At 42.7% G+C, this 23,499-nt stretch overlaps 1 protein-coding gene across 2 annotated transcripts in view; it reads left to right on the plus strand.

Annotated features, from left to right (window-relative positions):
* The first annotated feature begins 1,168 nt into the window (after positions 1–1,168).
* Positions 1,169–23,499, plus strand: part of LOC105031624 (nuclear factor of activated T-cells, cytoplasmic 1) — a 130,797-nt gene continuing 108,466 nt past the window's right edge. For both annotated transcript variants that reach the window (XM_029122952.2, XM_029122953.2), the window contains exons 1-4: positions 1,169–1,540; positions 3,054–4,086; positions 4,734–4,893; positions 8,125–8,327. In XM_029122952.2, the coding sequence (XP_028978785.2) occupies positions 1,522–1,540; positions 3,054–4,086; positions 4,734–4,893; positions 8,125–8,327 (1,415 nt within the window). In that variant the 5' untranslated portion in view covers positions 1,169–1,521. The remainder of the gene's footprint in view (positions 1,541–3,053; positions 4,087–4,733; positions 4,894–8,124; positions 8,328–23,499) is intronic.

Below are 23,499 nucleotides of genomic sequence, written 5' to 3' on the forward strand. Positions count from 1 at the left end.
TACCATAAATAGTTAATAAATGTCCTTGCATGCTTTCAATAGATTCAAACTTGGGTCTCCCATATGAGAGGCACTGTCTTTAACCACTGTACACCACAACAATACACGTTTTGGCAATTGCTAGGCTCCCTTGAGGATTGTGTTAAACTGACTAAGGTTTCTTATTAAGTTTACCTCCACCATAGCGTCTATGAACTGTCTTGCTTTTGCCACTGGCCGTTTTAACAGCTTATTAGCCAGTAAATAGGCTTACTAGTATATACTAACTTCCTAGGAATAATCATAAGAATTGAGCAATTGCTAGGGAGACTGAAGATTAACTTTTCCATGCCAGAAACAGTGCAAAATAACCGTAAACAGTTTCATTTAAGTCTTACTATAACGTAAATACTTTGTGTTAAGCCAGCAAATGTGTTTGTCTATCCTGACCCAAAACTCATGCACGGATGCGTACTTCGAAAATCCACCAGAAACAGTCGCTATATAACCGTAAACTGTTTTATTTAAGGCTTACTATGTTGATACTAACGGTTTTAGCCAGCGCCGTTTTCGTCTATACAGAGTAATACATAATGTGTACATTACTTCGCCTGCGAGGAGATACGAACTGGGCCTATATTTCACAACTGCTTCTGTAACCATTACGCAATTTAACAAGGGTCAATCAGTCACTCACTCATTCAATCGTGGAATCTACGCTTACACAGTCCGGCAAAAAGGTGCAGAAAAATCATGTAAAACATAAGAATGGTTGCATTTGATTTGAATGTACAATATTTAAATATTATTTCTGCATAGGCCTACCGCATGTATTATCTTTTAAAATAGAAACGTTTAAATTTGCAATTATGCTTAATGTCATATCGAGTATCCGATCTTTCTTCTAATAATCCTACATTGTTTGTACCTATAAATATTTAAGTTGTTTCACTAGCCATCACAGTTCTATGATCAGCCCAGCAACTGCACACTGCCAGTCCAGCTAATCAACAACGACTGGAAGCAGCTGGAATCCCCATTGAGTGGAGAGAAACTCCATCAAACGCGTTTGCTGGTCAGTGTTGTGGAAGTGTCACTGTGTTCAAGGGGCGGTACGCTCTCGCTGGAGGTGATTCCCGAGTTTATAAACGCAGAGGAGCTTTCTCCAACCAAGCAGTGCGTCACACAGACCCCGACTAGCAATAATTCCCTTCCACAAAAATCTGAGAATTCAAAGCAGGGACTAAAATAAGATGTACTCTCCTTGCGAATCATAATTTGAATCCTTGACCGCGCGTTGTGATTTTATATATTTTTTTGTTGTAATCTAAACCTTTTCCTTGTTCAAATAATACTTTTTTTTACTTGGCTTTCCATGCATTTTCATTGATATTAATACAAATAAATCTACCGTTATATAATATTTCGTATTATACAGCCTGATCACCGTTAGCTTTGGAAGCGTAACTCGATGCTATATGGATATTGGATAACAGACCTGCTGTTTAAAAGTTCGATTTCGGACGTTGATTACCTAAAAAAATGAAATCTGCTGAAGATGGTGAGTAGACTGATCGTGTTACTTTTGAATGGCAGGAGGTATGTAAAACTGTAATTGCAATCATAAACAGTAACCGACAATTGAACTGATGCATCTTGATACATATGGGTTTTATCTAGTGGCGCACTTTCACCTCAGGTAGCCTATCAGGTTTATTTTGCCTAAATTTAAGCTAACCCTTCAGGTATGACAATGTAACCATGCGTACTGCTATGATCGACTGAAGGCTTTATGAGAGCACTTTCGAGAATAATTGCCATCAGAAATTATGAACTTTGACATTCAGTCAGTTATAATGACAGCATTTTTTTTTAATGTGCTTTTATAAATTACTAGTGGTGGGTGTGGCGGTGCCACCAAAGCTTACAATTAGGGTAGTATATCTAAAGTGGTAATCCAAACCTCTGCTTGTTGCATGAATAAACATACCCTATTTGAAGGCAATTGTACACAAAATGTAATGTGTGCAATTCTACATTTATTATTATTATTATTAATCCTGATTGTAAAAATGTTTTTCATGTTTTAAAAATAGTACGAAGGCCAAAGTGTATCCCTTATAGTTCAGGCCTATTGGCTACATTATACTACATTATTTAGCCCAGGTCAACATATGTAGGGGATGGGGTTGGTGACATTAGAGAAAATAGTCATGTTGGAGTTAGGCCGTGTAGCTTTGTGTGTATACTATATATATATACTACTTTTTTTGTGGTGTTTGAATAATTAAAGAGACTATACTGCAGTTAAGGTTAATACATTGTGATTATGTTGAGGGAGTCACGAGGTATTGCACTGATTTAATTTCTTTATGGTTGCCCAGTAGGCTCTTAATTAATTCACAGCAACCAGGAGCTTTGGCGGCTGCATGCTGTCTGAGACTGGACTAACCACACTGGCTCTCGAGATAACTGTAGTAAGATTACCCAGGTCCCTGAAACCACAGCTCTTAATTTTCTCGTTTTCCTCTGTCTGTGCTACACGTGTGTAAGTCCCTCTCTTATTTCTCCATACCCAGTGGGGGAGCAGGCATTTGGGGAGGCACCACAAGTGTGCCCTATTGGTTAAAGCTTGAACCTTGCAAAAAAAATCTAGCCATGAGGCCCAAGGGCAGTTCCTTTGCCTGGAAATTTTGACAAAAAGTCAGTGAACAAAAATCCACCATGTGGGTTACTCAATGCTGTGATTGCTGTAGAATTGGAAAACAGTCTGGTCTTATTCTTATCCATTTCGGATTAGTTCCTTTTTAAGAGTTTTGCATTTAGGGCTGGAGGTATATATTATTTTTAAAATTTTGGAGAAACCCATTTTGTTTACAATTATGAGATTTTTCTCTGATTTACTTTCATCATCAGTGAGTAGATGAGGTTTACACCCGTTCTTAAGCTACCATTTTGTTGCACATTCTTTCAAAACTACAGGCTACTACAATAGGCCTATGTCTTTCCATGTTTGAGGGTGTTTATGGAACTTTGTTTTTTCTTATTCCATGTGAATCCTTTTTGTTTTTCAGATGCATACAGTTACTCCCCCAACATCAGCCTCTCCCTGGGCAATCCCTGCCTGACATCTGAGTACCAGTCTGGGCATGCCATCTCAGTCACCATCAGCCAGTCTGCCAGCTATGGAGTCCATAATGACAATCGGACTGTGGGTTACTACACGTCCACTAGCATCCGTCCAAATGGAGCACCAGCCCACGAGAGCCCCCGCATTGAGATCACAGCCTATGGGCAGTTTCCTGAAGATGAGGTAAAGGAGAGCAACAACCTTCCTGTGGCTAAATGTGTCAACTCCATTGTGACCCTGACGTTGCCTAGCGCAGATGGCTACCGTGACCCCAGCTGCCTCAGCCCAGCCAGCAGCTTGTCATCGCGCAGCTGTCACTCTGAGGCATCATCCTTCGAGTCAGGCTTCTCTTACAACTATGACAACTCACCTCAGAACTCACCCTGGCAGTCGCCCTGTGTCTCGCCCAAGGGATCCTCCTCTCTTGCCCTGCCCGGTGACGTCTGCACAAACACCGGCTCCCCCCATCATTCTCCTTCCACCTCTCCCCGCACTAGTGTCACAGATGACAGCTGGACAAGCCAGCAAGGTTCCAGGCCCAACTCCCCTTGTGGTGGGAAAAGGAAGTACAGCTTCAATGGAAACACAACCTACAAGTACCCCAACTCCCCCAACCACTCGCCTGGGCAATCCCCTCACAGTTCCCCACGCCTCAGCATCACAGACGATTGCTGGATGACGAATAACACCAACCAGTACACAAACTCAGCCATTGTAGCAGCCATCAACGCTCTAACCACAGATGGTGTGGTGGACCTTGGAGAGGGCATCCCTCTGAAGGCCCGTAAGACCAGCATGGAACCTGGGATAGTCAGCCTGAAGGTCGAGCCTTCAGGGGAGGAGCTCAGCCCTGGTGAGCTCTGTCAGGATGAATTCCATTCCCCTCGCCTGCCCTTTAAGAAGGAGAACTACTGTGGAGGGTTTCTGGATGTGCCTCATCATCCCTACTCATGGTCCAAGCCAAAGCAATATGTCAGGTATGCTGAAGCAATCATTTTAGTGACATAAAGAACATATATTAGAAGGTTAACAGCTCCAGATAAGCCCAAGCAACTAAAGGAGCATTATACTTACAGCACAAAGAAATTAACAGATTGTTGCATTAATTGGTTTAAAAAGAAAACAAAAATATTTTTATCATGGTAAAAAAAAAAAAAAAAAAGGATATATATTTTTTTCTCATTCTGACCTGAATATTCAGCAATCAGTGACAACTGTTTGGAGTAGCTTGAGATAGTATTATAGACATTATGTCCTGGAATTGATTTTCTTTGATGTACAAGAACTTACATGTATGAGTAACTAAAACAAATCAGATTTCACAGATGTATTATTTGGTGAATAAGACTTGGCCCTCGAACCCTCAGGGATCTGTCTCACCAAAAAAAAACTATCTCAGACCTTTTATCACACAAATGGTTGGCATCTATGGAGCTGGAGGAACTACACAAACCCAAATGGTACTACCCAGAAGACCATGTTTGTTTAAAAGGGGTATTAACGCGCTGTTTACATGATGGTTCATCACTCTGAGATATCCGTTATGAGGAAACATCCCAGGAAAGAACTGTCAATCTGTAATCAGGGTGCACTGCTAATTTTAAATACACTCTCTTCATTCTAGCCCGTCTCTTCCTGCCCTTGACTGGCAGCTGCCATCCAGCTCGGGGCCATACAGCCTGCAGATCGAAGTGCAGCCCAAATCTCACCACCGCGCACATTATGAGACTGAAGGAAGCAGAGGGGCGGTCAAGGCCCTGGCAGGAGGACACCCTGTGGTGCAGGTCTGCTATCCTCCTTAAACTAACATACCATACTGTAATACAAACTTGTCTGGATGTTATATCATTAGCCCCATCACTTCTCGACTTACCACTTTCTCCGTCCTGTTCCCTCCAACCGTTTTCTCTTTGGCCTATTTATACAACCAGTGCTGAAATAGATTAGCAGCTATGTGTTTTTTCAATCATTACACATCTATGGTGTTATTTCAAAGATGTCATAGTTCTGAACAAAGTTGCATAGGTATGCCATTATACTGACCATTCCGATCAGTCACTTCCTGTCCAGACGACGATGACTCAGACATTTCCATTGCTCAAGTGCAGTCTCAAGTGCAGACAAGACAGTTGCTTAAGCATGGTCTGTAAAGGTTAGTCATGAGACATAACCGCAGTAGCTCTTGTCTTCGAATTAGAAGTATTGAGTAATAGTAGTTCTTGGCCTACAAGGCCGGTCTACCTGATCGTTACACCACTTCAATGACCAAACTTTAACCTCTGAACAAGAGAAAGGGAAGTAAATTGTGAAAAGTCCCAACAGGCAACCGTTGGTGTCTGTTGAATAGTGGTCTGGACTGTTGAACTTCTCACATCCGTGTGTGGTGACACTCCAAAGTTCATGACCACCCTGAGATACCTACCAGAGCTGTTGCAGTGGGAATGGGAACCTGAAAACAAAGCAAGCTAACCAGCAAAGCATGTCAAACTGTCCCTTGTGTCTCAACACCAGCATGCACATCTGTGCTGAGTAGCATGTTTTGCCCTGTGAATAGGTGCTAATGATTTTATGACATGGGGACTTGTTCACTCTTCTCATGAAAAGTAGTGTGTTCCTTCTAAATCCTCCTCCCCCTTCCCTTTTCCATCCCTCCCTTCTTCCCCTTGCTTCCGACCAAACACACAGACTTGCCTTTGTTTAGGAAAGTTCCCGTGTGTAAGGCTGACATCATCCACAGTGGAGACGGTCAGGCCAGGCCGGGCTTTAACCACACACGTTTCTGGCAGCCCGATGGAGATGTTAAATGGATGTTAGATGTTGGAGGGAGCCTGTTGACAAGGCCACTCAATCAGCCCCCAGCTTCCTGATTACATGGTAGACTGCGGTCTGACTGGTGCTGTTCTCTGACTCTTCAGTGTCAAGCCTTTTGCCCAAACTTTGCAAAGTTTCCGGAAGCCGACGTGGTTTCTTCCATGTTGGGCACAGCTCAGCACCGTGTTTTCTATTGGTTTTCAGATGCCACAGCTTCTGCTGCTGCAGACTGTGTGCTCCATTACATAGGTGGCAGACTTGAGTTATGCTCTCCCATAAGACTGTGTGGACTCCCTGCCCTCCCTGGTTTTACGCTTTACTTTTATAGCTGGTGCCGAGGAAATACCCCATAATTAAGTCAGTGGGGGCTTTACTGTGAAAAACCTTGTGCCAAAGATGATATTTCAAATTCTTCCACTGAATGATGGTTTTTGATTAGCTCGATTTTTCTTAAACTTCTCTTTGTGTCATCTATCTATGCTTTTTTAAATGTGTGCGCAATAAAAAAGTAAAGTAAACAGTCCAACCAGTATCCAAAATAGTTGATAGATAGAAACCTAGAGCTGGCAGAGGTGAGAAGTTGTTCCATACCTGAGCAAAGTATTTAAACCTAATTGCTCCCAGGTTGTTGTTGTAAATAGTAATGTAAACCATTTTCAAAAGGATATCCACATCAGGTCATCAATGCCAGTGATTGTGCTGGGGTCTCTTTTTTTTCTCCATAGGACAAACATTCAGAGTTCTGCTGTCAGCACTGTCAGAGTTGTGTGTAGCCATCCCTTTGAGCTGGAGGGACATCGAAAGAGAAAGGCTGCCCCCGTTGCCCTTCTCTCTCTCTGGCCAGAGTCTTGAAATTCCTCTTATGGGTGATAATATGATCTAGGGAGGGGAGGCTGCACTGGCTGTGCTGAAACGGGCTACCTTTCACTTCATCACACACTCCCTAAAGCTTAAATAAACAGCATTGCTAGGCAGCAACCCATTTCCTTACATAAATATACAGGCACTTAACCCTTAGAGGAATCTGTCTTTAAATTACATCTTCTGCATACTCCTGTTCAATCCTAAGCCTAGTTAGTACGATACTCTGTGTTAAGTTAATGCAGAAGAGAGTAAAGTAACTCAATGTCTTAGCTTCCTTTGTTTGTGTCTTGTCCCCTGCTTTGTATTTTGCATTGTCTGTCAGACAAATTATCTCCACTGATGCAATTATACTGTCATAATGTACAGATAACTTACATGGCTCAAAACTCAGTGACCCATAATAGTTTTTGCTCTCCGTTTTCAGAGTAGGTTTTGGGTCGCTTGGCTTTCCAGGTGGCTGAGGTCATTTGGCATGAGGCCTCTCATCAGCCAACACCTAAGGAGGCCTGGGGTTCTTAAGGAACCGTTTGACAGCATGGGCAAGCCAATTCTGAATGCTATCCAATCAAAATGTTATCATCTCTCAGATTTAATTTTTTTAAACTCTGTCCAACGATACTAAGATCTATCCCTGACTTTCATCAACAAGGGCATGTGTCATGGTTCTTTTTTCCAAATGGCAAGCTATTCCTTATATAGGTCAATCTTTTTGACCCTCTCCCTCAAGACTCTAGGTAAAAGTAACACGCTAGTTTGGGAGTAAGATGGATTTGGGAAGCCCCCTGACCTTTAGTTCACTGTAACTTAGGCTTAGCCTTGTCAGCAGAGTAAACTACCATCTGAAACCACTGTACTAAATGTCATATATGGTTTACTGGCCCTTGGGCAGCCACTGAGACCCTGGGGTTTGAGCCGCTGCTACCGTAAGATCACTCTGAGGCGCAGGCCATCAGTACTGACATAAACTGACATTAATGGGAGGAAGTATGTGTCCGAGTTGTTGGTGTTGATTAAAGGTTCCTCAGAGTCAATGAGAAAATAATATTCTAACCCTATCCCTAATGTGTTGAATACAACAACAATTTAGGGGGGTTCGTTTTAAGTTCACATGTTGTTTCTTATCCATTATGAGCCACATTTCAATAAACTACTTCTCATTGAGTGTTAAAAGTGTAGATGTCTTCTCAGTTCGAAACAGTTAGACTCGGATCCAAACCAACATGAGGATAGTCTGATAAAATGAAATGGCTGTGGGACAGAAATTAACCAGACTACTGGTTGACATTTTTTTGGGGTTCGCTTGGGTGAGTGGATACCTAAATAAATGTCTTCTCCTCCAGCTCCATGGCTACATGGAAAGTGAGCCTTTGACCCTGCAGCTGTTCATTGGTACAGCGGACGACCGTCTCCTGCGGCCCCATGCCTTCTATCAAGTCCACCGCATCACCGGCAAGACCGTCTCTACCCCCAGCCATGAAGCGCTGCAATTCAACACTAAGGTGCTGGAGATTCCATTGCTGCCTGAGAACAACATGCGTGCCATGTGAGTACCAGGTGTATATATGTGTGTGTATTTATTTGCCTCTGTCAAGCAACTAAGACTATGAGTGAACATCTGTGAAGATATGTCCATGACAGCTAATCAACACCAGCTGGTGAGGTTGTGTGGACAGGGCCACCCTTTTCCTCAGATGAGTAGGTTTCCAATGTACAGTAAGAACAGACCTGGAGGTGAGTCCTCACAAAACTACAGTGGGGCGTATTTGATACACTGCCGATTTTGCAGGTTTTCCTACTTACTTACTTAAAGCATGTAGAGGTCTGTAATTTTTATCATAGGTACACTTCAACTGCGAGTGACATAATCTAAAACAAAAATCCAGAAAATCACATTGTATGATTTTTTTATAATTAATTTGCATTTTATTACATGACATAAGTATTTTATCACCTACCAACCAGTAAGAATTCTGGATCTCACAGAGCTATTAGTTTTCTTTAAGAAGCCCTCCTGTTCTTCACTCATTACATGTATTAATTGCACCTGTTTGAACTCGTTGCCTGTATAAAAGACACCTGTCCACTCACTCAATCAAACAGACTCCAACCTCTCCACAATGGCCAAGACCAGAGAGCTGTGTAAGGACATCAGGGATAAAATTGTAGACCTGCACAAGGCTGGGATGGGCTACAGGACAATAGGCAAGCAGCTTGGTGAGAAGGCAACAACTGTTGGCGCAATTATTAGAAAATGGAAGAAGTTCAAGATGATGGTCAATCTCCCTCGGTCTGGTGCTCCATGCAAGATCTCACATTGTGGGGCCTCAATGATCATGAGGAAGGTGAGGGATCAGCCCAGAACTACACAGCAGGACCCGGTCAATGACCTGAAGAGAGCTGGGACCACAGTCTCAAAGAAAACCATTAGTAACACAGTACGCCGTCATGGATTAAAATCCTGCAGTGCACGCAAGGTCCCCCTGCTCAAGCCAGCGCATGTCCAGGCCCGTCTGAAGTTTGCCAGTGACCATCTGGATGATCCAGAGTAGGAATGGAAGAAGGTCATGTGGTCTGATTAGACCAAAAAGCTCTATTTTTGTCTCAACTCCACTCGCTGTGTTTGGAGGAAGAACAGTACAACCCCAAGAACACCATCCCAACCGTGAAGCATGGAGGTGGAAACTTAATTCTTTGGGAATGCTTTTCTGCAAAGGGGACAGGACGACTGCACCGTATTGAGAGGAGGATGGATGGGGCCATGTATCGCGAGATCTTGGCCAAAAACCTCCTTCCCTCAGTAAGAGCATTGATGATGGCTGGGTCTTCCAGCATGACAACGACCCGAAACACACAGCCAGGGCAACTAAGGAGTGGCTCCGTCAGAAGCATCTCAAGGTCCTGGAGTGGCCTAGCCAGTCTCCAGACCTGAACCCAATAGAAAATCTTTGGAGGGAGCTGAAAGTCTGTATTGCCCAGCGACAGCCCCGAAACCTGAAGGATCTGGAGAAGGTCTGAATGGAGGAGTGGGCCAAAATCCCTGCTGCAGTGTGTGCAAACCTGGTCAAGAACTACAGGAAACGTATGATCTCTGTAATTGCAAACAAAGTTTTCTGTACCAAATATTAAGTTCTGCTTTTCTGATGTATCAAATATACTTAAGTCATGCAATAAAATGCAAATTAAATACTTAAAAATCATACAATGTGATTTTCTGGATTTTTGTTGTAGATTCCGCCTCTTACAGTTGAAGAGTACCTATGAGAAAAAATTACGGACTTCTACATGCTTTGTAAGTGGGAAAACCTGCAAAACCGGCAGTGTATGAAACACTTGTTCTCCCCACTGTATAGCCTAAGGCTTTTGGTGGTAGTACATACACTAATCTTATGGTCTTATCACCTGTCATCTTCGTTTGTATCGTGATCTCTCTTTAAAAACAAATCTGTAATTTTAGGCTACTAGAAGTCACCTGAAAAGTTAAAAAAATATTTTGCGGAGTAGATGTAGTTATTATGTTTTAATGGAATATTTTGACATGCTTGGGTGTGAAAGAAAACTAGGATCCACTTGTTTTTCCGACATTACTCATCTCCGTGATAACATCTCAATTATATTTAGTTCTAAACTTAGACTAGTCAATTACAAAACTTGAAATGTGTCGTTTGTCCGCCTTTCTGATGTTTACTTCTGTGTTTTGGATCATTTTCCTACTGCATGACTGTGGCTCACTGAGCTCACAGAAGGATGGCTGGACATTCTCTTTTAAAATTCTCAGAAACCGAGCAAGAGTCATGGTCCGTTGAAATGATGGCAAGTTGTCCAGGTCCTGAGGCTCTTGATCGTGGTTATATGGTTTTTAATGGGGAATGCAATGTTACATTCTCCCAAGAAACAATGGGATCCATGGCATCCAAAAAGTAACCTCAGGTTTGCCAAAAAAGAACTTGGAAGCACCTGGAAGAATATTCTATTGAAAGATAGGTCAGAAGTGGAACTTTATGGACTACATAGGGCCTAATAGGTGCCTGCAGAACTATAAAAGATAATTGCTGGCCATCCGTCCATGACCTGAGGAGCAGCTGGATGATGGATACAGAAAAGACAATGATCCAAAACACTCAAGTCTACATCAGAGTGGCTGAAATACAAGAAATATGAAGTTTCACAATGGCGTAATCTGAAGTCCAGACCAAAATCCAATTAAGATTTTCAATCAGGAGTTGAAATGCAGCGTGCATGCTCAAAATACCCACAAATGTCATTGAATGTTATTGAGTTAAAGCAGTTCTTCATGGAAGAGTGAACCAAAATTCCTCTACACCAATATGAGAGACTAATCAACACTCAAAGGAAGTGTTTGGTTGCAGTAAATGTTGAATTTTCACCAAGGAGAATTCGGTGTCACCTTACATTTTATTAATGATGCAAGTTGTGTTACAGTAGAATACATTTTATAAACCCAAAAAAACAACCCCAAATAAATATGGGTTTTGGTTGACGATAAGATAACATTCATTGTAAACAAATATTTTGCAAATGTTTGCAAGATTGCAAATAAGAAAGAGGGCAAATCCTTTTTCACTGCACTGTATACTAAGCACAGGCATTGTTGGGGTTTATACATTTTTAATGTAATTTTAATGGGACTTCACATTTTACAGCTGCATTTAAGGCCTATGACAAACAACCATTCATATTGATCTGAAGTTAATATGAACTCACCAGCAGTATCATTTGATTTAGTAAAATCGTAATCAACTTGAATGTTCATTTGACAAATTCAGGAGTACTTTATTGACCAATGATAATGTCATAATATGAGTTAATGACAGATCCATTCAACAGCAGTAGTTCATGGGTTGCAATGGGTTCAAATGAGAATCGTGGCATCTCTTCCCCCCCTGAGATTGTATTTTGTTTTATCCTTGGAAAAGCTGACAAAGAATTGGTATGTGTCCTACATTTGACTTTATTGCTGTAAGTAATGCAATTTAGAGGTGCTATGCAGCTCCTGGATAGTTCAGTTGATTGTGTACAGTGTATGCAACTCCAGGGTAGTAGTTAAATTCCCATGGGAAGTGCATTAAAAAAAACTTGCTACAGTAAGTTTTTCTGGATAAGAGCATCTTGTAAATGACTTTTTCAAATGTGAAATGCAAAACCATTTGGTGTGCACCATGTTTTCAGCCACTGAATAGAGACATCTCTGTACTGTTGCCTCAGGCTGTGTATTGTTCACTTCTCACACCTAGAGTTGTCTCTGTGTAGGTGGAAGGCGAGATGAACAGCTGGGGTCCTTAGCTTCAACACCTGATTGCCTCACCAACGGAGCAGCCCCTAGTGTCTGACAATGAATGTTCGGGCGTGTTAAGTTAGTGTAAAATGTTGATGTTAACTACATTACTCAGAAAGCAGCATCATGGAACACTGCCATGGAAAAAAAAAAAATTCACTTGGAACGACTTACCCTATAAAATTGTGAAATGCTAAACTGAGTGCACAGCATAGACATGTTGAGAAGGAGGGGCAGAGAAATAAGACATTTATAAAGTGTTTGTTGAAACCTCTGAGACTCTTAAAAGCCAAAAGGGGTTGTTGGCTGGTAGAGCTGTAGAGGGACTAGTGTTGGACCAGTATCCCATGAGACTTCTCCTTTGGTGCATTAAAAAGCTATTTATGGAACTATTAACATTCACTGTGTTTGGTTTGCTGAGGGATTGGGATTAGAAGTGAAATCACTGGTTGCTGAATACATAGTAAACCTTCCATTGAGGATACAGGTAGTAATCTTACTGCTGTCTGGTTGAGTCATTGAGTACTGAGTGATGCAAGTAAGAAACAATTAAATCATCTAATTAGCTAAGTGTTGATGTGGTCACTCTTTTCCTGGGATAATGAATCAGGATCACTCTAACGATGGGGTAAGGTTTTATTTTTACCCATCAAAGATTTCTGTTTGTTTTTCAATTGAATTGCTCACATTATAGGTCACATTAAAAGTGAAAAAAGTTCTGAGATGATTTATCTTTGTCTCGTTCTTTTACATCACAAAAACCTGGTATTTTAATAGGGGTGTGTAGACTTTTTATATCCACTGTATATTCAGCTATATAAGAGTAATACACTGAACTCTTTTTAATAGATACATTCTTTGGGGTGTTATAGGAGTTATGTTACATAGAAACAAAAAGCAAACACAAAGACCAACAAGATACATTTGGAAAGGAGGAACTTAAATATGGACAGTGATCAGGAACACAGGTGAGGGCACTAACAAGAAACAGGTGTCCTTGCTCTAAATTAGGGAAAGAGGGCGTTGGATCTCACTGGCAGGATGTGGCACAGCAGGCTTATTGTTTACAAAATGACGGTTTTGTCATGTTGTAAACATTCTTATCCAGATTGACTTTAGTAATAAGTGCATATATTTTCATACTTTTTAGTATTGGCTCCCCTGTGGGAATAAAACCCTAAACAATAGCGTTACAAGCAACATGTTCATACAAAGTCAGCCACACAAGACCACCAAATTGATTGGTCGATATCACAATTTGTATATATTTGTAAATAACACAACAAAATAAAACAAAAACACATGTTTTATTTTATAAGATTGATTGATAGTAATATTTGAAAATTACAACAAATTAGCATGTTGATATCAAAAGTGTACACACCCTTAGTGACAAATCATATGAGATCTTCAGTCAAATCTTGTAACCAACAACTTTTAAGTGAAAAACAAATGGATATTTTTTTTTCTTTTAAGAAATTGAAGATGAGAAATGTCAATTCCTTGGTTACATTACTGCGTTCAGAAGTCACACATTAGAAGTCTACCAAAGAGGCCAATGGCAACTTTGAAGGAGGTGCATGAGCAGACAGGAACTGGGCACTTCCTGCATAGTACAATAATTTTGCCTATTCTTTACATGTCTGCGCTGTGCAGTACATTGGCAAGACAGAAGCCAGTTCTCACATTAAAAAACATCCAGCCCTGTAAAATCTTCCAACAGTGTGTAGGAAAATGTGTAATGGTCTGCTGAGACCAATTGAGGACTTTTTGGCCTTAATTCCAAAATACATGTTTGGCACAAAGCCGACATGGCTCATCACACAAAGTACACAGGACCTACTGTCAGGCATGGTGACTGCTGCATCTTGCCATTGGGCTGCTTCTATTTTGGGACAGGGACTCTTGACAGGATACAGGGGAAAATGAATAGCTCCAAATATCAACATATTTTGGTACAAACCCTGATGCTGTTTTATTTAACTTCAGAAAGTTAACGAAGAATTTCACCTTTCAACACAACAGCACTCCTAAGAACATTACCAAGAAATGGCTTACAGAAAAGACATTGTCCAGGAAATGTCCTGGAGTGGCCCAGTTAGAGCCTCAAACTCAATTTTATCAAAAATATGTGGACTGACCTAAAGAGAGATGTGCACAAAAAATCCCCTCACACAGTTATTCTACAAAATAACAGTGGGATACAATTGCAAAATGCAGGTTTGCTAGGTTGATGAGTCAAAATCATTATAATCTTTGAACAAACCTTCCTCCCACTCTTTGTAATTTAGCATTTTGAAGTCATATTCTTATTTTCGGAAACACAAAACCTTATAGTCACACACAGGAATTTATTTCAGCACAAATCTCTCTGCGTAAATGCATAATAGTTTTTTCATTCCGTTTTCACTTTTCACGGTTAGCGCATGATGGTTTTTGCGACTGCACTTGGGGACACATTCAAAGTTTTCACTGTTTTCCGGACTGACTGACCTTCATTTGTTAAAGTAATGATGGCCACTCGTTTCTCTTTACTTAGCTGATTGGTTCTTGCCATAATTATGAATTCTAACAGTTGTCCAATAGGGCTGTCAGCTGTGTATCAAACTGACTTCTGCACAACACAACTGATGGTCCCAACCCCATTAATAAAATGCCACTAATTATCCCTGACAAGGCACACCTGTGAAGTAAAAACCATTTCAGGTGACTACCTCATGAAGCTCATTGAGAGAACACCAAGGGTTTGCAGTGCTATCAAAAAAGCAAAGGGTGGCTACTTTGAGGAATCTAAAATATTAGACATGTTAGTAGTTAGTGTAGGGTATAATGTGTCAGAATTGTGATTTATGGCCCTTGGGGGCGGGACTTCCATATTGATGTGACAGGTGGGTGGGACATCCGGTTTGTAGGGTGGGACTTCCGTTATGACGTATGTTAGGGTGGGACTTCCTGTATGACGTGTGTTAGGGCGGGACTTCAGGAGTGACGTATGCATGTCCGGTAAATTTGTAATTTATGATTACATTGATGTGTCAGTGTTTGATGTTTTACAATGCCTGATGAGCAAAACAGACTAGTGTTATAACAGGTGGGTTATGATTGATGATTAACAAATGGGGCTTAGGGTTCTGGAATGTTAAATTCCCAGGCAATAAATAGGTGTTCTGTCTGCGGTAAGGTGTTTGGTGTTCAACAAATGGTGTTCGGAAAATCTAAAACCCAGGTGTTTTATCTTCTGACAAGTGGTGCAACAGCTGGCATACAACCGGTGGTTGTTAACCATTCATGTTTTATGGGGTGATTCTGTGTATTTAAATCACGCAGACATCGGTGATGGTCATTCAGTCTTGCCTGAGCGAACGTACCTACACATTACAAAACATGGAGGATTGTGCTGCGATCAATGTTTTGGGTGAAACACCAGTGAAAGCTAACAGCTTAAACGCAGCTCAGCGATTTGGTAAGAAATTACAAATGGACCGCAGAGATGCAATCAACATGCCAGCCCCGAAGAAACCGATGCAGAGTTTAACCCGAATCCATCAACTACACCAGGATATGTTGACACAGGAGTGGAAATTGGACGATGGTCGGATCGGTGGATACATCTTCAACCCAGAGCTACCAGAGGTGTCATTTTATGAATTACCCGAAGGCCATGTGTTTAAGGCTGGTGTAACTGATCAAATGGTTTTTAATGCCAGTTTATGGGTCACCTTTCGAAAAGTGTTTTATTTGGGGCCAAAACAAGGCCCACATAATACAGTAGATGTACTGTTTAAAGTTGTTGAGGGGCTGAAAGAGTATGACTCTGATAGATTGGAGTTAATTCCGGAAAATGTCAGCGGGTTAGATTGTGACTGCGGACGGATCGACTGACCTAAGACCCTGAAGCCCCGGTTTAAGCTAACACTGTCCTCAGCACAGCATAAAAACCGACAGCCCGCCTGTGACTATCAAGCAGTCGGAAGAATTTACAAAACATGTCTCAAGATTACAACCAAGCGGTGATTGAAGAACCCAAGGCTGAGGACTGGCTGTGTGACGCCTGGGATGACAACGCTGAAGCCTTCTACGGAACCCCTGACCCAGACAGCTCGATTCCACCGGCATACCCCGCAAGAAACTACCACTGGATTGACAGGGTTGGTGATCAGCTAGGTCCTCTTAACCTGTCATACCTTTCAAATGCTAACAAGAGTTCTCACAAAATGGACAAACACCTTGCACCACAAATTTTAAAGATCATCAAAGCAACAATGGGTATGATTCTGGAAAATGTTGTTGGGGCTATTCTACACAAAGCATGCATCGGATGTGAAGTGGACCACCTGAGCCAGACAAGACATTCATGTCTCGAACCGCCTGAGTATTTTTTTGAGACCCATTATGATGACATTGTGGCGACCGTTTTAACACCGCGACTGAAACATGTGTTGGTCAAGACTTTGAACGCATCTGTTTTTCACACACCGAGGACTGATGTTCACGAGGCCGCTGAGAACTTTCTGCATGAGCTCAAGTTGGAGCCGAACATCACACAGAGACTGAGTGAGAACAGGGATGAATACATGGACAAATTGAATGAGGATGCTGTATGCGACGCAGCGGCGTCATGGTGTGACGAAAGCAAAGAGTCTGTTGTCTAAGGACAGGGTAACTTCAGTTCTCATGTTAACAAAGACTATGAGAATTCTGAATGTTTGTGTAACTTTTCTGAATATCTTGGTTGTGTAATTTCGAAAACTCAAATAAAACATTGTTAAACATGTATTAATTCTCATTATTGCTCAAACACTCTACGATGTCTGAACAGGTTATGAACCCGGCAAACCCTGGTGCTTATGTGGGTAGAGAGGGTTTGAAAAGAGCATACTTAGAAAAAACCGGGGAGATCCTCAAAAATGGTGAGGCCGATGACTGGCTGCTTGCCCAGGATACATACACGCTACACAGGCCTGTAGCTATACATTTTAAAAGAAATAGAGTTATTGTTCATGATATAAATTCGCAATTTCAGCTGGATTTGGTTGACATGAGTGCTTACAGTGTGGAAAACAATAACATGAAATTTATGTTAACATGCATAGATGTACTACGCAAATACGCATGGATTCGCGTGCTGAGAAATAAAAGCGCTATAGAGGTAAAGCGAGCATTTGAAGACATATTAAAAGAAGGAAGAACACCGCAAAAAAGGGGAAGTTTTTTAATTCACATTTTGAAATGTTGATGAAGAAGTTTGTGGGTACAACCATAGCTACCATCGGTCTATTAAGAAGAAGACTGCTGACGTTTGTGAAGAAAATGTTAGATTAGTTCTCAAGAATCTGTATGGCACAACATTAATGAGAAATGGTAATCAAAGATACAAGTTCCAGGTTGGGGATACTGTGAGACTCTCAAAGCTGAGAGGTGCGTTTACAAAAGGCTATGAAAAGGGTATACAGATGAATATTTTACAATAACAGAATGCATTCCTCGGGTACCTCCTGTATATAGAATAAAAAATTACGATGGTGATGTTTTATGAACAGGATTTGCTGAAAATAATCGTGGCTAAGTATAAAACTTTTAAAGTGGAAGCAGTTTTGAATGAGAAAGTACAGAAAGGGAGGAAAATGTGTCTTGTGAAATGGCTTGGTTGGCCTGAGAAATTCAACAGCTGGATACCATCAGAACAAGTGGTTGACCTAGAAACTGGATAAAACTCCAGTAACTCATCGAGACATGTCTATCCAAGCAACACGAGTTCGTGCTATACCACTAAATTTGCCAAAGGTATAGATTTGAAAGGCAATTGGGAAGTATCTTTGATAGAGTTCCAATACCCGCATACTTGGAAGACTTTTACATGGGGTGAAAACGCATTTCAACTACATGACACCGGTTATTACAGCAGCATATTAAAACTAGTGATAGAGCTCAACAGTTATATAAAAACACATGGTATATCGGTGGGGTACGATGAATTTAAAAATAGAATGTTTCTAAAAGGTGAGCCCCAGTTTAGTTTGAAATTTAGTGCAAAACTGGAACAGATATTGGGGTTAAAACCAGGCGATGGTACGGAACATACCCCACAGATATTCTGGCAGGGTTTAACACCCTATACATTTACACAGATATAATTGATTATCAACGCGTTGGTGACAGTCATGTCCCACTGCTGCGAACTGTACATATTACAGGGAGAAAGAATGAAGTTGTCACAGTGACGTACGACAAGCCACACTACGTACCTCTTAGTAAGAGACAATTTGATGAGATCTGTATTGAAGTAAAATCTGATCAAAACCAGCTGGTTTCATTAGTAGTGGGGAAGGTGATTGCAAAATTACACTTCAGACCCGTCAAACAATCTTTTAGAATTTAGGATGCAGCAGCAGAAGCTCTATGATGATCCTCAAAGGTATGTTGAATACTACACAACACAGGCCGGTAACGGTTTACCGGGGTTTCATGGTAGCTCAGCAATGTATGGGGCCGGTCTAGGGGGCCTTTTCCAAGGGCTTTTCCGGATGGCAATACCTTTGTTGAAGCGCGGGTTCTCCATAGCAAAACCACATCTGAAGAGTGCGGCTAGGAATATAGTTGGCGATGTTGTCAACAGTGTTATGTCACGACAAACAAAACAGCAGGACGGTTCTGGATGGATGGTTATGTCTCGAGGTGTTAGAAAGAGACCACCTGGTATCGGAGCCTACCCAAGAGTAAAAAACGCAAGAATGAGACAAAAACAAGAGCCAAGGTTAAAAGAGGACATACACCCCGGAGGACACTCAAAGGGAACACGGCAAAGCTGATTAAGAATATATTTTAGAAAGATGGCACTCCTACACCGTATGTCTGGCCAATGTATGAAGACAGAGTTGGATTTATTCACAGTTCCCTTCACACAGACATCTATTGAGAAAAATACATACATTGAAATACCGACCCTATCAGCAATATCAGACACAGCCCCTCTGGAGTTCCTTATTGCCGGGAATGGCGAAGACTATGTTGATCTAAACAATACTTTGTTGTACCTAGGTGTAATAGTCACTAAACCGTACGGAACTAATATTGATGACGGAGCACGTGTTGGGGTTATCAACTATCCGATAGCCACCCTATTTTCACAAGTGGATGTCTCCTTGGGTGATCATTTAATTAGCCAGAGTAGCAACACATACCCCTACAGAGCCGTTATAGAGAGCATTCTGAATTATGGATGTGATACATTAAAGACACAGTTTTCAGCTGGGTTGTTTTACAAGGATGCCGCAGGTCACATGGATGTTACGGACCCTGCAGGCGAGATTGATGGACTTACGAAAAGGGCAGCCTATTCAGCGGATAGCACAACATTTGAAATGATCGGCCCTGTTCATAGCGATATTTTCTTTCAAGAGAAACTTATGTTAAACGGCGTTGACATAAAGGTTAGGATGGTGCGCGGTAAAGATGAGTTCTGCCTTATGGGGGTCGGGGATGTGCGTTATCGTTTGCATATATTATCAGCGTCACTATTTGTCAAGAAAGTGTCTGTTTCGCCAGCCATGAAACTTGGACACGCTCAAGCGCTACTCTCAACCAATGCCAAGTACCCAATTGAAAGAGTGTGTATGAAGACATTTAGTTTACCGGCTGGGGGTCGTGTTTGCAACCAGGAAAACCTATTTTTAGGACCTGTGCCAAAATGTATTGTAATTGGATTGGTGGACAATGACAGTTTTACGGGAAGTTACACAAAAAATCTATTTTTTTCAAACATTATAATTTGGAGTTTATGGCTATGTATGTAGATGGTCAGCAATTTCCTAGCAAACCATTCCAACCGAATTACGCAACAGGGTCAGCAGTGCGTGAATTTTACCAATTGGCCTTAGCTTCAGGAAAACACCTAAAGGACCAAGCCTTGGCTATTGACAGGTCAGACTTCTTACACGGCTATGCCCTTTATGCATTCAACTGCACGCTGTTGAAGTCTAACACTTCCCCGAGTTGGTTTGATGGAAAGGAGAATAACACACCAGGAGTCAGGTCAATACCTATTCCGTATCATCCATTTATTACAGAAGCTTCTGGAGACAGAGTGTCGCCCCCCAATGTCCGAAGATCAACAGTCATACAGCATTATTTATACTTCAAATACGCCCAAAAGATAGAGCCATTAAGTTAGCAAAGCAAGTGTGCCATTGGTCCAATTTATGTTCTATACCTTATGTGTAAATGCAGTACAAGCATCCTCTTGCCCTTTGTGGTTTCTGTCTTGTCTGTGAGACTGTGTGTGTCGTTAACCTGTTTCCTGTTTTTGTCAAAGACAGGCTGTCTGCTCTCCTAAGACTTCCTGTTTTCTGTTTTCAGTTTCCACTTATGATACAGACATCTAATATTTTGCTTCATTGGTCACAACAGTTCAACAACTTATTCAATCAATATATCTACAATTCCCCCTTTTGATCTCTCCCCAGAGAGATCACCCCTATTCGCCAAGCTCCAGTTCTCCCGGGTCATGCTGCTCCATTAGAGGCATCAGCATCCCTAGTGGCGGTCCTGGAGCCTTCTCAATGGCTGTAGAGATCACTCTCATGGCGAGCCCTCTTATGCATGGGATACAACAACACCCACAAGTAACCCTTATAGCACAAAATGTAGCAAGCGATAACAGACATTATCAAACCTTTCCACTGGCCGAACATCGATGTCATCCATTCCTCCAGCGGATTATCTATCCCAGAATGCTCGTGCATAGTTCGCGAGAGCGTCCTAAGGCCCTGCAGCGCCTTAACAACCGACCCGTCTGGAGCTGTATTGTTAGGAATGAAAGTACAACACATGTCCCCAAACATCGCACAAACCCTGCCTTTCTCTGCCAATAGCATATCGAGGGCTATGCGATTTTGCACCGCCATCAACGAGGTGGGGCCCAACTGTTCTGACAGGCCCTCAACCGCATCACGGGTCAAATTAGAGAGACGTAAGACATTATAATGTACATAGTTAATGCGATCTACATTCTTGTTTGGAGTGACAGGGAACAAAGCGGACAGAATAGGAATATTTTCAAAGCCTGACGCGACCTGGTCTGCGAGTTTGAATTATTTTGGGACCCCTCTAGGGACTCCTATCGCATCTATATAGGTTGGGGAGTCCACAGTGAGGTCGAATGTATCAATTGAGCGACGGCCTATTACATGTCTACGCCGGCGCCGGGTAAGAGCGTCGCTCCTTTTTGCCTGGAGTGATATAACTCGGTCACCTATCAGCACTAAGGGTGCTGCTAACCGTACCATCGCACATACCCCATGGGTGCCTTTTGAGATTCTTACCAGGAGTCGGGTGCCCCCACAATAGTAATACAGGCCAGACCGGGCCCAGGGTCCGATAATAGATCTGCTCTGGATCGTAACATTACACCACTGCGAGGGGATTTCTCCAACCTTCACTACGGGTTTCTGGCTGGTGAAGTGGAAACAGGTATATCCCCCTCCCCCTTTATGGGGAGTGAACGGCCCTGTCCTGGTGTTGTTAGCTATCGGAGGGAACACGCTTGCCAGGGTGGTGCAGTTCACAGGGGAAGCGCTATGTGTAAGAGCTAACATACACTGATATCCCCAAGGGTCCTCTGAATACAAAGGAGCCGGCTCAGTGTATAATTGAGGTTGGGCGGCGGCACATGCCACACAGTCCCCTAAATCTTGTTCTTTGGCATTTTGCAACATCCAATCAAGCCAGATATTACTCTTGTGATACCCCGTGGCTCTCTCGATCACCTCTAACGGTTTCAATTTGGTATAGTCAACCTTTACCACTTCCCCAGATTGCACCTTACCTGCGGAGGTGTCCACAGTCCCTGTGACTGCCACAACTGGAGAGCTAGTGGTCGGCACCCTAATGTTAATCTTAATAAACGCTTTGGTGTCAGTTCCTGCATGCTCCACTCCGAGAACCAAATATATTTTGTCCGCTGCTCTGTAAGGAGAGCTGTCCCAACCTCCAATAGATATGGTGAGTGGATTCTGGGAGGGGCTGAAATCTCGTTGGAGCTTAAACGAGCTCCACATAGTGACATTTGGTCCCCGCGGGAGTCCGGGCTGCCACTGTCCAGTATACGCTCGGACCTCGTCCCATCCCGGGCACCACCCATCAACCGGCGGACGTCCCCAACCGGCACATGCCGTATCTACTAATGGAGTGTGACACACATACAGGTTGTAACCCCTCCACAAGCCATTATATCTCCCGCAAGCTATGACCGAGCATAAATCAAACGTGAAAGCAGTATGTGACCCTTTGTTTAATCCAATTCAATACCCCCTCCCTTCTTCAGGCAGGCGTCCTTTTTTTGTGTCACATGCCTTCTCGCTGTGGAAATGGAGACTCGACGCCAACCAGGGAAACCTGTAGCAACATACAACACACATATCATTATTCCACCAATACCCATATACCATTTCATTCTACTATCATCTCCCCAGACCTTTCTCTGTGACCCTGTCATCTTGGTACGAGTGGTAGGAGCCACTCTGTGTCCAATACCCCCTTTTGTTACAGTATTCTTCAGTTCCCTGGCGCCGTCCTTTGTCTCCTTCTCTGGCTCGTAGTCCCGCAGTATCCTGGGGTCCACTCCTGGCACCGGTCCGGCTGGTTCTGGTCCTCCTTCTGTCCACACTGGGGCAAGCTCCTCCTTCCCGGTTTGGATGAGGTCCGTCAGCGACCTCCCTGGCTCCTGCGCTGGTGTACACTGGCTCCAATGGTATTAGGTCTCTCCTTTGTCCCTCAGGCGGACCACATGGCTCGTTCTCTCCACCACCTGATGAGGACCCGTCCACCTTGGCTCCGACCACTTTCGCTTGATGACCTTCAGCAGCACCCACTCCGCCTGGGGCAAGTTCTGGTCCAGAGGGTGCAGGTTCATCCGTTCTCCGTCTCTATTGGAGAATCATTGGGCCACTTTTCCCCTTCCGGGACCGCAGGCCCCGCGGCTGGTCCTGGAAACTGTCTCCCCGTCAGCAGCTCGTATGGGGTGAACCCAGTGGTCTGATTTAACGAGCATCGAATCGTCATGAGTGTCAGTAGCAGTGCATCTACCCAGTTCAATTTAGTCTGTGCACATATCTTAGCCAACTTGTTTTTTAAATTTTGGTTCATCCTTTCTACCTTTCCCTGGGACTGTGGATGGTATATAGTGCCAAAAGCATGTTTTAGGCCCAATAAGCTCTCTACCTTCTGTAAATCACTGTTCTTAAAGTGAGTCCCATTGTCTGACTTGATTTTCTCTGGGAGACCGTGTCTGGGAATGTACTGGTTCACTAAACACTTGATCACTGTCTGACTGTCCTCCCTTCTTGCCAGCCAGGCATCTGGCCACCCTGTGAACATGTCCACACACACTAACATGTAACGGTACCCCCGTACAGTTTCCCCCATG

The sequence above is a fragment of the Esox lucius genome, chromosome 10 (genome assembly GCF_011004845.1).
Source record: "Esox lucius isolate fEsoLuc1 chromosome 10, fEsoLuc1.pri, whole genome shotgun sequence".
In the NCBI taxonomy this organism is placed as follows: domain Eukaryota; kingdom Metazoa; phylum Chordata; class Actinopteri; order Esociformes; family Esocidae; genus Esox; species Esox lucius.